Genomic DNA, 17,158 nt, shown 5'->3' with positions numbered 1-17,158 from the left:
CTGTTTACAGTATCATGATGGTCACATCCGTGTTTGGCGACATCGCGGTGAACGCTCATTGGAAGCATGTATTCGTCATAGCCATACGGCGTATCACCCGACATGATGGTATGGGGTGCCATTGGTTACACGTCTCGGTCACTTCTTGTTCGCATTGACGACACTTTGAACAGTGGACGTTACATTTCAGATGTGTTACGACCTGTGGCTCTACCCTTGATTCGATCCCTGCAAAATCCTACATTTCAGCAGGATAATGCATGACCGCATGTTGCAGGTCCTGTACGGGCCTTCTGGATACAGAAAATGCCAAGAGTGCTGCCCTGGCCAGCACATTCTCCAGGTCTCTCACCAGTTGAAAAAGTCTGGTCAATGGTGGCCGAGCAACTGGCTCATCACAATACGCCAGTCACTACTCTTGATGAACTGTGGTATCATGTTGAAGCTGCATGGGCAGCTGTACTTGTACACGCCACCCAAGCTCTGTTTGACTAAATGCCTAGGCATATCAAAGCCGTTATTACAGCCAGAGGTGGTTGTTCTGGGTACTGATTTCTCAGGATCCATGCAGCCAAATTGCGTGAAAATGTAATCACATGTCAGTTCTAGTATAATATATTTGTCCAGTGAATACCCGTTTATCATCTGCATTTCTTCTTGGTGTAGCAATTTTAATGGCCACTAGTGTAATAACACCAGTCTGGCTATAGGTTTGCATATTCTTATTTTAGTTACTCTTGAAAAAAAAAATTTATGACAGTAATGTTTTGAGTAATATGTTTTGGATGCCACTTTGATTGTTGCTTCTGTTTACTGTTTCTTACTATTTTAATATGATAATCTCATTTCATTGTTATCTTTAGCTACCAGATATTTAAACTTGTCTGCTTCTTCGAACATGCGATTATCAGCCTCCAGGGCATCCCACATTTTTGCCATGTAATTTCTTACTACCCTCACGAATTTCTACTTCTTGTCAGTTACCTTCGATCCAGCTTCTATTACCAATTTAAATAGCTTTCTTGTGAGTACTTTTAGATCATCAACTTTTTCAGCAATTAATGTTATCTCATCTGCAAAGGCAAGTACATCCATTTCTATTCCCACTGCCGCTTCGCTTGCTACATCCACAATTTCCTGTATTATTATATTGAACGAGAGTGGTGATATTCTCTCCCTGCCTTTTTTTTTAGGTCAAAAGCCGTGGAATATTCTCCTTTCATTTTCGCTATCTCTTTTGAGCCTTCCAATGCAACTTTTATAAGATTTGCAATTTTCTGTAGTATTCTAAACTTTTCTATTTTGTCTCTCAACTTTTCTCTGTTCCTGCTACTGTAGGCTTTCTTAAAATCAACAAACAATATTGTCATTGTTTTGCTGTATTTCTATTATTTTCATATGGCTACTTCTAGTGCGAATATTTGATCAGTGGTGTATCGATTCTTTATAAATCCCTTTCATTTCTCATCTGTTACCCCTTTTAAATGAGGTTTCTACTTTTTCTGGAGAATCTTCTTGAATGCTTTGTAGGCTGTAGTAATTAATGAGATACCTCTATAATTTCTGCATTCTTGTTTATTACGCTTTTTATGGACTGATACTATGATTGCTTCTTTCCACTCAGCTAACAGTCTTTCATCATTCAAAATGTTGGTCAAAAGTTTGTGAATTTGTTTTGCACTACCTCATTCATTGTAGGCATTGCAGCTAATGGATCTACATTCTGGTTTTTATGTTGTTCCTCCATTTCTGTACTTTCATCTTTGACGTTTAAAAGCTCCTCAAAATACTTCTTCCAAATTTCTATACTTTTTGTTAATTTCGAAACCGTCTTACCATTTTTATTTATAGTACCATACATCTGTGGTATACACACATCTGTGATAAATATCCTTTTCTGAAGAACTTAATTGATATTGCATTCCTTGCAGTTTTTATCCCCTTCTGGTCTAAAGACTCTCAAAATGTTCTCCCTTTTCCTCCTGATAAGATTTTTGATTTACCAATTAGCACTTTAATATGCTTCTTTGCTTTCATTAGAGTCTTTTTGTGGGTGTTTTTTCCTTTGCTACTCTTCTTTCTTTTACTTTTTTCTCAGATTTGTTTCTGCTGTTCCTTCTTCCATTCTTGTTTTTATCATTTCCCACTGGTCTTCAAAGTCAAGCTTGTCTTCCATTGTTGGAAACTCAAATCCCTTTTGAAACTTAATGACAAATTCCTGTGCCTTGCCATTATCTTTAAATTTGTCTACATCACTATGCCATTCTTTTATGCTCTTTCTTCCCCTTAGATTTGCTATAGCTATTCATTGTTGTACATCTCTCATGACTAAGTAGTGATGTGTATCTGCCTCGCCTCCTCTTGTAGTTTACACATTCATTACACTGCTTTTATGGACTTGGTCTACCAGCACATGGTTTATTCAGTATTTTGTTCTGCTACCTGGCAATACACAAGTTGCCTTGTAACTGTCCTTCCAATAAACATATGTGGCCGTAATCCTTAGGCTGGCTGTAAATGTGTAGCAAAGTAACCACACTCCATTGTTATTGCTTTCAGCATGTAAGCTTTCTATCCCTCGTATTCCCTTCCAAAAGCTCTCCTTTCTGATTTCAGCATTGGTTTTCCAACAATGAGCTCCGTATCATACCTTGTTGTCTTACTAATTACTTCAAGTCTTTCATAGAAAGTGCCTTTCTTTTCATTCTCCAGTACCGCATTTGGGATGTGTAACATAACTACTGTTATATTTGTGAATCTGTCTCTTAGTCCAATAACAGTTATTCTGTTATCAAATGGTTGAAAATTGATTATTACCCCTGCTATTGTTTTACTGAGCGTGAAACCTATGCCTTTTCAGAAATTGTCATCTTTCAATCCATTGCAGCTTGGAATATGTTTGTATGTTTCCATGCTCCAGTTCCTGTGTATCCTGTTTCTTGCAGGGCTGCTAGATAAATTTCATATCTGTTTTTCGTATTATATATAAAAATTTAAAATAAATAATATTTTTACTTGTGGTAGGTACAGAGCAAAGAATCGAAAAGCTGTTGTGAGAAGTAATCCTACACAATCCAAGGGGTCGGACGCAAACCAAAAGGAGAACCAGACAAATGACTTCCATACCAATGATAAGGTCTTCATACAACCAGATGACTTGCTTTATTCCAACAGCAATTCATCTATTACATCAGCCCCTTTTGAGAACTCTGTTTTAAGAGAAGGTACTGTATTGTTGTAGTGTGCCTCATAAAATTTATATTGTTTTTAAAGAGTTGAAGCTTTTCAGATTCTCTGAACTACAGTAAGTTACGTATACTTCTTGTGAATGTTGCAGGTTTCATTGGCAGTACAACACCTGTTCAAGTCCCATCAGTTGCTGCTGCTGTTGTTCGGCCACCAGTTGGCGTTTCAATTCCTCCAGGGACCTTCGAGTATGCAAGACCTTACAGTGCAACTTACCCTTCACCAGGCCCACAGCCAACTTCTTCAGTGTACCAAACGCCTCAGCAGCAAATGTTTGCTCCCAATCCAGGAAATTTCACATCAGACATATACAGGTAGCATAAATTCTGTTAGATATATTCTGTGAAAGTAATTGATAACCTCAATCGTCTAGCCATTAACCCTAGTCATAAGTTACTCAGTGGTGAAAGGATGATGTGTAATTTTTTGTGCATATTCCATTGTCATTAGCTTACCATTTCTGTTCCTCAAGCTAGATGTTGTTTACCAAATGCAAGTGTGGTGGACTTATAGGTGGTGTGGAAATCTATACAAGAATTGAAATGTGTGTTTTGTCACAGTGAATTTGCTGATAAAACCCACTGACAAAATTATATACCAGCATTGAATAAAATGTGTATGAAGTGATAAAAAAATCAGTGCCAGACACTAAAATGAGAGAGAAAGGAGCAAACAGACAACATGCAGGTGACAAACAAATGATCAAAACTAGATATTAAAAGTAATAGAGATATAATGTTCAGTAAAATAAAATACTTATGGCTATAGGAAACACAGTTTATTATTGCGGAGAAGGAATCTGATGAAGTGTTTATACTGCAGTTATGAATAACATGCTTTCACAAATGAAATTGAAAATATGCTGTCTTCTTTCAACACATCTCTTTGTAGTTGTCGTCAAACAGTTCTAGTTACTCTGATTTTTTGCCACACTATTATGAATTTGTAGGGTTTCATGCCTCGAGTTGGTAAAAACAGAAACCCTATAGGTTTGCTTTGTTGTTTATCTGTCTGTCCGACTGTTAGAAACCCCTTTTTCTCAGGAACAGCAAGAAGTATCAAGTTGAAATTTATGTGACGTACTGAGGTCTGTGGTCCCTAGGTGGTACAATAAATGTTAACATTTAAATCAATGCAATCAAAAGGTAGCAGCCATTTATGACTCATATTTTGATACTCACAAACACACTCATCAAAACCTAAAGGATACTTGTTGATCTACAAGAGGTAATGTTTGAAGGCGCAAGTAAAGAAAAAAATTGTGTGTTTGTAATCGTATCAAACGATAATAATAATAATAATAATAATAATAATACGAAGAAAGTAAATTGGAAAAAGAAAACACTACATGGCAAGCACCCGTATCATCTAACACAGCCACACATCGATCAAGACGCATCCAACACATGGCTAAGAAAAGGCAATATATACAGTGAGACGGAAGGATTCATGATTGCAATACAGGATCAAACAACACACACCAGATATTACAGCAAGCATATTATTAAAGATCCCAATACCACAACAGATAAATGCAGACTTTGCAAACAACAAATAGAAACAGTAGATCACATCACAAGTGGATGTACAATACTAGCAAATACAGAATACCCCAGAAGACATGACAATGTAGCAAAAATAATACATCAACAACTTGCCATAAAACATAAACTAATAAAACAACACGTTCCCACATACAAGTATGCACCACAAAATGTACTGGAGAATGATGAATACAAATTGTACTGGAACAGAACCATTATAACAGATAAAACAACACCACATATCAAACCTGACATTATACTCACCAATAAAAAGAAGAAATTAACACAACTAATCGAAATATCCATACGCAATACAACAAATATACAGAAGAAAACATGAGAAAAAATTGAAAAACACATCCAACTGGCTGAGGAAGTCAAAGACATGTGGCATCAGGATAAAGTTGACATTACACCGATTATACTATCAACTACAGGAGTCATACCACACAATATCCACCAGTACATCAACGCAATACAGCTACATCCAAACTTATATATACAACTACAGAAATCCGTAATTATTGATACATGTTCAATTACCCGAAAGTTCCTAAATGCAATGTAACATATACCCTACAGTTAAAAGGAAGTCACGCTTGGTAGTCGCAGTCGCAGTGGTAAAAGTAAAAAATCAGGCAAGGAATAACTTTACTGCTCATAGACGCATTTCAGAATTTATCCATTCGATATCCAGGAGAAATTACTGCACTTAGATAGGGTGTTTCAAGTTGTATGTGAAACGAACATCCACAGACTATCCGTGAATGTTTGTCTCGCATACAACTTGATATGCAATATCTACGAGCAGTAATTACTCCAGGATATCTGGTGATTGATAAATTCCGACATGTGTTGTGTCATTCCTTCCCTGATGTTTGACTTTTACCATTGCAACCCAGTCTACCTGAATGGAGAACTACTGATTATTATAATAATGGGTACCTGCCTCCTGAATGATTTACACGTGGTGCCCCTGTTAAGCTGAGCCAACCCAGTGGAAGGTTGGGTAACCAAACTCAGCGGGAAACTGGGTCAGCGAGCTGACAGGATGTGGAAGACAACCGGAAACCACCACTGGAATTACTTCTCTAGATGTTCATGGGATGGACCTCTTTGTACGATATTCCAGAGGTAAAAGCTGCCGCTCAATCGGAACTCCGGGAGGGGAATACAATGGGGACTCCAGAGATTAGGGCAAATGGAAAAGGAAGGAAGGAAGGAAGGAAGAAGAAGAAAGAAGACTTGTTGAGGATTGGGACTTGTAATGTTTAACCCTTCTCCAGAAAGGGAAATTAGAAAACGCCAAACATGAAATGACAAGAAATAAATTGGATGTACTCGGAATGTGTGAGGTGAGATGGGGTGGTTGTGGAGAACTAAAAAGTGATGCATTCCGATTGTACTATACAGGTGAAGATAAAAATGGAATGCATTGGGTTGGAATTTTGATAGGTAAAAGATTGAAGGACAAGGTTATCAAGGTTTAATGTGATAGTGGAAGAATAATGATGATGAGACTGAAAGGGAAAAAGCATTAGTTATCATCCAGGTCTATATGCCAACACGTAATCATTCAGATGAAGAGGTAGAAGAATGTTATGAGACGATAGAAAACTTAGCAGAGAGAGAGAGAGAGAGAGAGAAAAGAAATGCATGTATTGTTATAATGGGTGATTGGAATGCGGTAGCTGGCGAAGGACCAGAAGGAAAAGCTCTGGGAAAATTTGGACTGGGAGAAAGAAATGTTGTTGTTGTTGTTGTTGTTGTTGTTGTTGTTGTGGTCTTCAGTCCTGAGACTGGTTTGATGCAGCTCTCCATGCTACTCTATCCTGTGCAAGCTTCTTCATCTCCCAGTATCTACTGCAACCTACATCCTTCTGAATCTGCTTAGTGTATTCATCTCTTGGTCTCCCTCTACGATTTTTACCCTCCACACTGCCCTCCAATGCTAAATTTGTGATCCCTTGATGCCTCAAAACATGTCCTACCAACCGATCCCTTCTTCTAGTCAAGTTGTGCCACAAACTTCTCTTCTCCCCAATCCTATTCAATACCTCCTCATTAGTTACGTGATCTACCCACCTTATCTTCAGCATTCTTCTGTAGCACCACATTTCGAAAGCTTCTATTCTCTTCTTGTCCAAACTAGTTATCGTCCATGTTTCACTTCCATACATGGCTACACTCCATACAAATACTTTCAGAAACGACTTCCTGACACTTAAATCTGTACTCGATGTTAACAAATTCCTCTTCTTGAGAAACGCTTTCCTTGCCATTGCCAGTCTACATTTTATATCCTCTCTACTTCGACCATCATCGGTTATTTTACTCCCTAAATAGCAAAACTCCTTTACTACTTTAAGTGTCTCATTTCCTAATCTAATTCCCTCAGCATCACCTGACTTAATTCGACTACATTCCATTATCCTCGTTTTGCTTTTGTTGATGTTCATCTTATATCCTCCTTTCAAGACACTGTCCATTCCGTTCAACTGCTCTTCCAAGTCCTTTGCTGTCTCTGACAGAATTACAATGTCATCGGCGAACCTCAAAGTTTTTACTTCTTCTCCATGAATTTTAATACCTAGTCCGAATTTTTCTTTTGTTTCCTTTACTGCTTGCTCAATATACAGATTGAATAACATCGGGGAGAGGCTACAACCCTGTCTTACTCCTTTCCCAACCACTGCTTCCCTTTCATGCCCCTCGACTCGTATAACTGCCATCTGGTTTCTGTACAAACTGTAAATAGCCTTTCGCTCCCTGTATTTTACCCCTGCCACCTTCAGAATTTGAAAGAGAGTATTCCAGTTAACATTGTCAAAAGCTTTCTCTAAGTCTACAAATGCTAGAAATGTAGGTTTGCCTTTTATTAATATTTCTTCTAAGATAAGTCGTAAGATCAGTATTGCCTCACGTGTTCCAACATTTCTATGGAATCCAAACTGATCTTCCCCGAGGTCGGCTTCTACCAGTTTTTCCATTCGTCTGTAAAGAATTCGCGTTAGTATTTTGCAGCTGTGACTTATTAAACTGATAGTTCGGCAATTTTCACATCTGTCAACACCTGCTTTCTTTGGGATTGGAACTACTATATTCTTCTTGAAGTCTGAGGGTATTTCGCCTGTCTCATACATCGTGCTCACCAGATGGTAGAGTTTTGTCATGACTGGATCTCCCGAGGCCATCAGTAGTTCAAATGGAATGTTGTCTACTCCCGGGGCCTTGTTTCGACTCAGGTCTTTCAGTGCTCTGTCAAACTCTTCACGCAGTATCTTATCTCCCATTTCGTCTTCATCTACATCCTCTTCCATTTCCATAATATTGTCCTCAAGTACATCGCCCTTGTATAAACCCTCTATATACTCCTTCCACCTTTCTGCCTTCCCTTCTTTGCTTAGAACTGGGTTTCCATCTGAGCTCTTGATATTCATACAGGTGGTTCTCTTCTCTCCAAAAGTCTCTTTAATTTTCCTGTAGGCAGTATCTATCTTACCCCTAGTGAGACAAGCCTCTACATCCTTACATTTGTCCTCTAGCCATCCCTGCTTAGCCATTTTGCACTTCCTGTCGATATCATTTTTGAGACGTTTGTATTCCTTTTTGCCTGCTTCATTTACTGCATTTTTATATTTTCTCCTTTCATCAATTAAATTCAATATTTCTTCTGTTACCCAAGGATTTCTATTAGCCCTCGTCTTTTTACCTACTTGATCCTCTGCTGCCTTCACTACTTCATCCCTCAGAGCTACCCATTCTTCTTCTACTGTATTTCTTTCCTTCATTCCTGTCAATTGTTCCCTTATGCTCTCCCTGAAACTCTCTACAACCTCTGGTTTAGTTAGTTTATCCAGGTCCCATCTCCTTAAATTCCCACCTGTTTGCAGTTTCTTCAGTTTCAATCTGCAGTTCATAACCAATAGATAGTGGTCAGAATCCACATCTGCCCCAGGAAATGTCTTACAATTTAAAACCTGGTTCCTAAATCTCTGTCTTACCATTATATAATCTGTCTGATACCTTTTAGTATCTCCAGGATTCTTCCAGGTATTCAACCTTCTTTTATGATTCTTGAACCAAGTGTTGGCTATGATTAAGTTATGCTGTGTGCAAAATTCTACAAGGCGGCTTCCTCTTTCATTCCTTCCCCCAATCCATATTCACCTACTATGTTTCCTTCTCTCCCTTTTCCTACTGACGAATTCCAGTCACCCATGACTATTAAATTTTCATCTCCCTTCACTACCTGAATAATTTCTTTTATCTCGTCATACATTTCATCTATTTCTTCATCATCTGCAGAGGTAGTTGGCATATAAACTTGTACTACTGTAGTAGGCATGGGCTTTGTGTCTATCTTGGCCACAATAATGCGTTCACTATGCTGTTTGTAGTAGCTAGCCCGCACTCCTATTTTTTTATTCATTATTAAACCTACTCCTGCATTACCCCTATTTGATTTTGTATTTATAACCCTGTAATCACCTGACCAAAAGTCTTGTTCCTCCTGCCACCGAACTTCACTAATTCCCACTATATCTAACTTTAACCTATCCATTTCCCTTTTTAAATTTTCTAACCTACCTGCCTGATTAAGGGATCTGATATTCCACGCTCCGATCCGTAGAACACCAGTTTTCTTTCTCCCGATAATGACGTCCTCCTGAGTAGTCCCCGCCCAGAGATCCGAATGGGGGACTATTTTACCTCTGGAATATTTTACCCAAGAGGACGCCATCATCATTTAATCATACAGTAGAGCTGCATGTCCTCGGGAAAAATTACAGCTGTAGTTTCCCCTTGCTTTCAGCCATTCGCAGTACCAGCACAGCAAGGCCGTTTTGGTTAATGTTACAAGGCCAGATCAGTCAATCTTCCAGACTGTTGCCCCTGCAACTACTGAAAAGGCTGCTGCCCCTCTTCAGGAACCACATGTTTGTCTGGCCTCTCAACAGATACCCCTCCGTTGTGGTTGCACCTACGGTACGGCCATCTGTATCGCTGAGGCACGCAAGCCTCCCCACCAACGGCAAGGTCCATGGTTCATGGGAGAAAGAAATGAGAGAGGGCAAAGATTGTTGGAATACTGCAATGAAAATTTCATGTTAATTGGAAATAATCTATTTGATAACCACAAAAGACGACGGTATAATTGGATATCTCAATTTGACAGCAAAATATATCAAATTGATTACATAATGATACAACAAAGATACCGAAATTGCCTAAAGACTGTCAAAGGCTATCCAGGGGCAGATATTTATTCAGATCATATATTAGTAATAGCTGAGGTTCTAGTTAAATTGAGAAGAACCAGCAAGGGACAGAGAAGAGAGCACATTAACCTTGAGAAACTGAAAGACAAAGGCAATCCTGAAAAATTAGAGAATGCATATTGTGAAATCATAATGAAAGGACAGGAAACGGAATGCACAGAAGGAAGATGGGATCGTTTAAAAAATGGGATCAAAATGGCAGCTAAGGAAATGCTTGGAGTCAAGGAGAGGAAAAAAGTGAAGAAAGAATGGGTAACATGACATTCGATAACCAAGATGGATGATCGCAGGGAATGGAAAACTGTAAACACAGAAGAAGAGAAATGGAATTACAGGATGTTAAATAACGAAATTAAGAAGGGAGACAGAAAAAGCAAAGGAGAAATGGCTGACAGAAAAGTGTGACAAGATAGAGAAATTGGAGAAAGAAGGAAAATATGATTTGATGTACAAAGAAGCAGTGGATTTTGATATTCAGGGAAAAGAGAAACAACAATGGACTAAAGGAAGTAGAGGTAGCAGATGGTAAAATGGTGAGTGGACCCCAAGAAATAATGAGAAGATGGGAAGAATATATAGAATGGCTATAAGTTGCAGGCAGCTGACCAATTGAAGATGACCTTGGGATAGAAGAAGAAGAAGAAGAAGTTGCAGATAATGACAAAGGAAATGCAATACTAACTAGTGAGATTGAAGAATCTATGAAGGAGATGAAAAATGGAAAGACAATGAGAATTGATGAGATTCCTGCGGAACTGTTAGTCATTGGAGATAAAAGGGAATAGGGAATTGATTGAATTGTGTAATCAAATGTACATGACAGGAAAATGGCCAAAGGACTTTACAGAAAGTATCTTAATACCTATAGAAAAGAAAAAGAACAGCAAAAAGTGTGAGGGACATAGGACAGTGAGCCTGATATCGCATGCAGCCAAAGTCTTGCTGAGGACGCTCAACAGAAGGCTATATGGAAAGCTGAATTACATAACAGGAGATGAACAATTTGGTTTCAGGCGAGGAGTGGGAACTAGATGCCATTGGGCTACTGAGAGTAGTAGGGGAGAGGTACATGGAGAACAAAGGAAGGTGCATGTTGTGTTCATTGATCTTGAGAAGGCTTATGACTGTTTCAGATGGGACAAACTGGTGGAAATCCTAAGGAAACATGGAGTTGACTGGAGGGATAGACGGCTAATTAGAAATTTATATTTGAACCAGAGAGCAATAGTAAGAATAGGAAGTGTGATGAGTGAAGAAATTGAAGTGAGAGAGGTGTAAATCAAGGTTGTTGTTTATCACCAACACTGTTCAATATATATCTGGAAGAAACTATTAGTGAAAGTTTTGATGGAAGGAGAGGAGTTTGTATAGGGGGTCAGAGAGTGGAGTGTATAAGATTTGGAGACGACATGGTTGTGATGGCAGAGAGTTCAAGAGAGGTGGAACAAATGTTAGATGGTCTAAACACAAAATAAGAAGAATATGGGATGAAGATTAACAAGAAGAAAATGAAAAGCATTGTAATTGGAGGAAAGGGGAGAAAATGGTGTATGAAAATAGGGGGAGAGGAAATAGAGCAAGTGAGGAACTTCAATTACTTGGGAAGTGTAATAAGGAATTATATGTATTGCTCAACAGAAATTAGAAAAAGAATTACAATGGCGAAAGAAGGATTCAAGAGGAAACAGAAATTACTTTGTGGACTACTAAACAAAGATCTGAGGAAAAGACTTGCCAAATGTTACATCTGGAGCATTGCACTGTATGGTGCAGAGACCTGGACATTGAGGAAGGAAGATGAAAGAAGATTGGAGGCACTAGAGATGTAGATATGGAGAAGAAGGAAAGAAGTGAAATGGGGAGACCGAGTAAGAAATGAAGAAGTATTAAGAGTTGGAGAAGAAAGAAACACGCTGAAAATCATCAGAAAGAGAAAACAGAACTGGATTGAACATTGTGTGAGGGGCTGTTTATTGAAGGAAGAAATAGAAGGAATGGTGGAGGGGAAAAGACATTGTTTGAGGAGGGACTGTTTATTGAAGGAAGGAATAGAAGGAATGGTGGAGGGGAAAAAGGGAAAAGAGGAAAAAATGCTGGACAATATAAAAGGAGACAAATATTCAGAAATGAAAATACTGGCTATGGACAGGCAGGAGTGGAAGAGGCTTAACCCATGACAAGACCCCCCGTAAGACAGAATACCCTACTACTACTACTACTACTACTACTATTATATTATTGAAATTGAAACAGTCTCTAAAACCTGGGAATCCCTGGGACTGTTATCGTGCCTGTACCAGTGTCAATAACTGGCAAAATTGATTAAGATTCTCAATTCCCGGAATGGATGAACTGTCTATATACATAATTAAGTTTGTACAGAACCCTCACTGTGTGAGTTGTACTCGCAGTGAATTTACGTATACCCCAAGAACCAAGATTTAAAAATTTTGTCACATAAAATTTCAGAGTAGTTAGAGAAGGAAAAGGCAGGTATTAAGAATCTACCCCAAAGTAATCATAGCATTTACAGGAGAGGCCAGGAGGAAGACTAATTAAGATCTTCTTAACATTACATTAGTGACATAGAAGTTGTTATTCATGAATGAATGGCAAATGATGGTGTATAAAACCATGAAAACTCCTTGCAAAAATAGGAAGAATTACTGCCCATATAAACTATTTCACAGAAGAGGAATAAACAGACCATTATAAAAATCTTTTGACATGGGGTGTAAAATATTCAGAAGACCAAAAAAAAAAACTTAAGAAAATGACATTAAAGATTTTTTTCAAAGCATGGAATTACCCTTTGATGAGAAGAAGAGAAAGTACAGTTGATACAGGGTGACAGAAAAAGGGGAACATTTCCACAATCCAATAAAACTAGAAGTGATGAAGGAAAGAAATTGCATTGATGGTATTTATCATTTTTAAAAATTACGTCCTTTAGATGGTGTCCTCCTGTATGAATGCATTTGTGAAATCTGCTGTTGAGATTCCTCATTGAGTGCTGCAACATCTCTGCTGGGATACTGTGAATTGCATCCCGAATTCTCTGTTTTAACTCACCCAGGGTTCTTGGTCGAGTCATGTAGACTTTGCTCTTGAGGTAGCTCCACAAGAAAAAATCACAAATGGATAAATCTGCCGATATAGGGGGCCAGGGAATGTTACCGAATCGTGAGAACACACAGTTGCCAAACAATTCTTGCACATATGCCATTGATTGCCGTGCAGTGTGTGATGTCGCTTAATCCTGTTGAAACCAGACTTATTGAGCATTTAGAAAGTTGTTCAATGCAGGTGTAACGAAAGTTCATAACATCTCCTTGTAACCATCGGCATTGACAGTTATTGTGTTTCCCTGTTCATTTGTGAAAATATACGATCCAGTACTCCCGTGTGATGAAACACCACACCATACTGTCACTTTACTAGCGTCTAAAGGGCACTCATGATCGTCATTAGGATTTGTGTTTGCCCTGTTACGGTAGTTCTGTTTATTTACATAACCGGTGATGAAATGAAAATGTGCCTCATCTGACATTTGCAACTTGTTTAGGAATTCATCATCATTGTTTATTTTTGTTATCATTTGTTGACAGAATCCTAATTGTAACTGGTAATCGTTGTCCTTCAATTGTTGCACCACCTGTAGCTGGTACGGGTGAAATTTTAAAGGAAGATGAAGAATTCTGCAAACACACTCCCGGGACATTCCTACCACTGCTGCTTACTTGTGAATTGGACGCCATGGGCTCCATAAGATAGACTCGCGTACATCATCACTGTTCGCTGGAGAATGCACACTTCGTGGTTGTCCTGTTGGTTTCCTATTGAGGGCAGATCCATTCTCTTCAAAGTTATTAATCCAACATTTTATCGTGTGTTTTGATCATCATGACGTCCTAAATTACAAAATTGTCGAAACTCCCTCTGTGCCACTACCAAACTATCATTGTTTTTAGAAAACATTTCTGTGGCTAATGTACGCTGTTGTCCATTCCATTGATCTGTGATTACTAAAATGGTGGACTGTTTACTCGTTAACTGTCATGAACCTGCAGTGCTACCACTTGCCCATGGCTGCCACTACTCATTTCAAACATCGCCTTTATTCTGTGTCACCCTGTATATGCAGTGTTTGGGGAAACTAATGGTAAAACTAAAGGGCAGATTATTTCTTGATAATTCTTATAAATTATTTGGCTTAAAAATATAGTGAAAACAATAGCACTACATATACTTACATGACATATAGATTAAGGCAAGAATGTTCAACCATTGATGTAACATTCATTTTACATCAGTTTATCAAAAAGTGAAACTTAATTTAACTACGAAATGCTTCCACAGGCATTGAGGGTGCATTATAATCATCATTTGAGAGAAAGCTATGAAATACAATGAAAATGCAGAGGATATACCTTATATATTTTAGTAACAGTTCAGAGTTTTTGAAAAACCTGACGGCTATGATAGTTATTGGCGAAAAATAAACAGATCCAGTGCCTGTAAATAAAGATGTGATAAAGAATGGATTTTATGGTACATTATTAAATATTTTATGTTTATGACAATAAACACACATCAAATTTTTGATTTGACTGGAGGTTCAGCTGAATCACTCCAATGTGTTTGATCATAATTTTTTAATTAAAAAATGAGAAAAATGTGTTCAGAGTGCAGTCAGTAAGTTTTTAAGGGCTACCAAAGGGTATAAAAGGATTGACAGAATCAGAAATTAGAACATCTTGAAGAAATGGGAGATAGATGGACCTGCAGGGAATGGACCCAAGAGCCTGCCAAAAAAGTTGTAAAAAATCCTAGCCAAAAGAGAAAATATATCTTGGCAGACAAAGGGAAAGTTTCGGACTGCTTACTCACTCTGAAAGAAAATTTGCGCACATCTTAACATGGTTTTAGAATGAAGGCTTTCACGACCGGGTGACATGACTGTTGATATACTTTCCAGGATGTGAGGTCGTGGACCACGACCTCACATCCCGGAAAGTATATCAACAGCCTTAACATGGTTTGTTTGGAATATGCTATATGAATACCAGACATTCTGACCAGGTGAGGTAGCTTAGTAGGACAACAGTTCATATCTCTATCCTGCTGTCCAAATTTAGATTTTCCATAGTTTTCCTAAATAACTTGGGGCAAATGTTGGGATGGTTCCTTTGGAAAAGGACAAAATTGTGTTTCTATCACAACTTTCTTCAAACCAAACTTGAGCTCCATATCTAACGATCTCTTAATAGTATCTTAAACCGCTGTCTTCCTACTCATATTTTCATCCAAAGTAATGTGCTATCATTTTATGTTTTTAGGTGAATGTATTTTCTTTTCTTTGAATTATCTGAATATTTTATATGCACCTATTTGACAAATAATTCAATCTGAGTAAATGCGTATTCACATTAAATCAGTCTCCTCCCTTTATTCCATCTTTTTTGCGTTCTTTAGTAATTAACGGTTATTAGCTTGCTTGTGCTGGAATACTGATGATGCTGTTGATGATGGACTGGCCAACTCCTTAAATCTTATTTGTTCGGTAACTGTGAGATTTTAAACTCAAGGAAAGGGCATAGTTTCTTGTTACAAAAAATGCCTCAGTGAATGTATTTGCTGTATTTACAGCTTTAAAATATGATGATATTGTAGTTCTAAAAACAAATATTTTGTGTTGGCAAATTTGTTTGTGGTCACTATGGTAAACCTACAGCCATCTACATGTTGACGAATTAAATCTCGGGTGACTGGTATGAGTGTGCATAGGACACAATATTTCGGCAATCGACCACGTTGCCATCATCAGGTGCGCTGATGCACTGACCGGTGATGGGCCAGCGCCAGGTATATATAGGACTATCTCCCTCCACCCTCAGGTGCTTCCTATGAGTCGGTGCGGTTCGTGCCCCACGTGCGGTCCAGGTACAACGTCCGTTCTTCCGCCGTCTGGGTGCTGCGCCCTAGGTCTTCTCGATACACTCTGGGAAATATCCTTTTTCTTCTTAATCTGGGTGATCATGGGTTCCCATGCCTTGCTAAGGATGTAACTGCTGTCACGATTTAGTTGGCCGCCGCTGAGTCGATGTCGATTCTACAAACTAGCGGGGGACATATTTACATGAAAAGTAGACATAATCACAAGGAAACTTAGCCATTCTGGTTGCCATTCAGCATAACAGTAACATCACACAACTTCAAATTGAGATTGCTTCATTTGTATATATGTATCTAATTGAGAGAACTTTGTACAGTTGTAATTGATTTTTACTAAGTGGTCAGACATGGAGACAGTTTGAGATGTTTTCATAGGAGCCATGATACTTGAGGCTGCTCAGAAAGTCCTCAATTTAATGATATGAAGACATTTCAAACTAAGGGATAAACATAGGAAAATAATTCAGAGTACCCCCCCCCCCCCCCCCCGGCAACAGGATGTTATGTTTTACCTGTATACATCATCTGCCTACACCCATCCATCCTGACTTGATGGTAATCATGCCAGTGTGAAGCTGAATAGTGTTTATGTAACAGCTGGTATACGACATATTGTGTCACAGGTGGCTATCCCTTTGATGCTATATGTTTTGCCAGTTACACTCAGTATTATCATGATCTTGAATGTATTAATCAGCTAGTTCGACAAAGGTGTGACTTCTTAAAAATCGTGCCCTGAAATGAGGTCCATTGTGTCCAAAATGTTGCCCACCACACCTAGAATAGCTTTTTGTCACCTTCCCAATCACTACTGTATCTTTGTCAGACACTATGCTCCTGCACCCATTTCCATACCCAAGGGTTCTTATCCCTTTGACTGTCCTCACTGTAAGACTTGTCCTATGCAGCCCCCTACCACAACCTATACCAGCCCTGTAACTGGCAAAACATGCTTTCAAAGCAAGAGCCAACCTTTGAAATGACAAATGTCAAATACCAGCTCTTATGTAAACACTGTTTGGCCGTTTGCATCACCAAGTTATCAATAAGGATGAATGGGCTTAGGAAGAGGATGTATGCTGGCAACACACAATATCTTGTTGCAGAGCATCCTGTACAGCATGACAGCCG

At 38.6% G+C, this 17,158-nt stretch overlaps 1 protein-coding gene across 1 annotated transcript in view; it reads left to right on the top strand.

Annotated features, from left to right (window-relative positions):
* The window catches only part of LOC126187451 (roquin-1), a 279,093-nt gene that overhangs the window by 104,907 nt on the left and 157,028 nt on the right, over nt 1-17,158 (top strand). The window contains exons 8-9 of the mRNA XM_049928539.1: nt 3,025-3,224; nt 3,338-3,560. Of these exons, the coding sequence (XP_049784496.1) occupies nt 3,025-3,224; nt 3,338-3,560 (423 nt within the window). The remainder of the gene's footprint in view (nt 1-3,024; nt 3,225-3,337; nt 3,561-17,158) is intronic.

The sequence above is a fragment of the Schistocerca cancellata genome, chromosome 5 (assembly GCF_023864275.1).
Source record: "Schistocerca cancellata isolate TAMUIC-IGC-003103 chromosome 5, iqSchCanc2.1, whole genome shotgun sequence".
NCBI classification, from domain to species: domain Eukaryota; kingdom Metazoa; phylum Arthropoda; class Insecta; order Orthoptera; family Acrididae; genus Schistocerca; species Schistocerca cancellata.
This window is presented reverse-complemented; position numbering and strand designations above follow the sequence as displayed.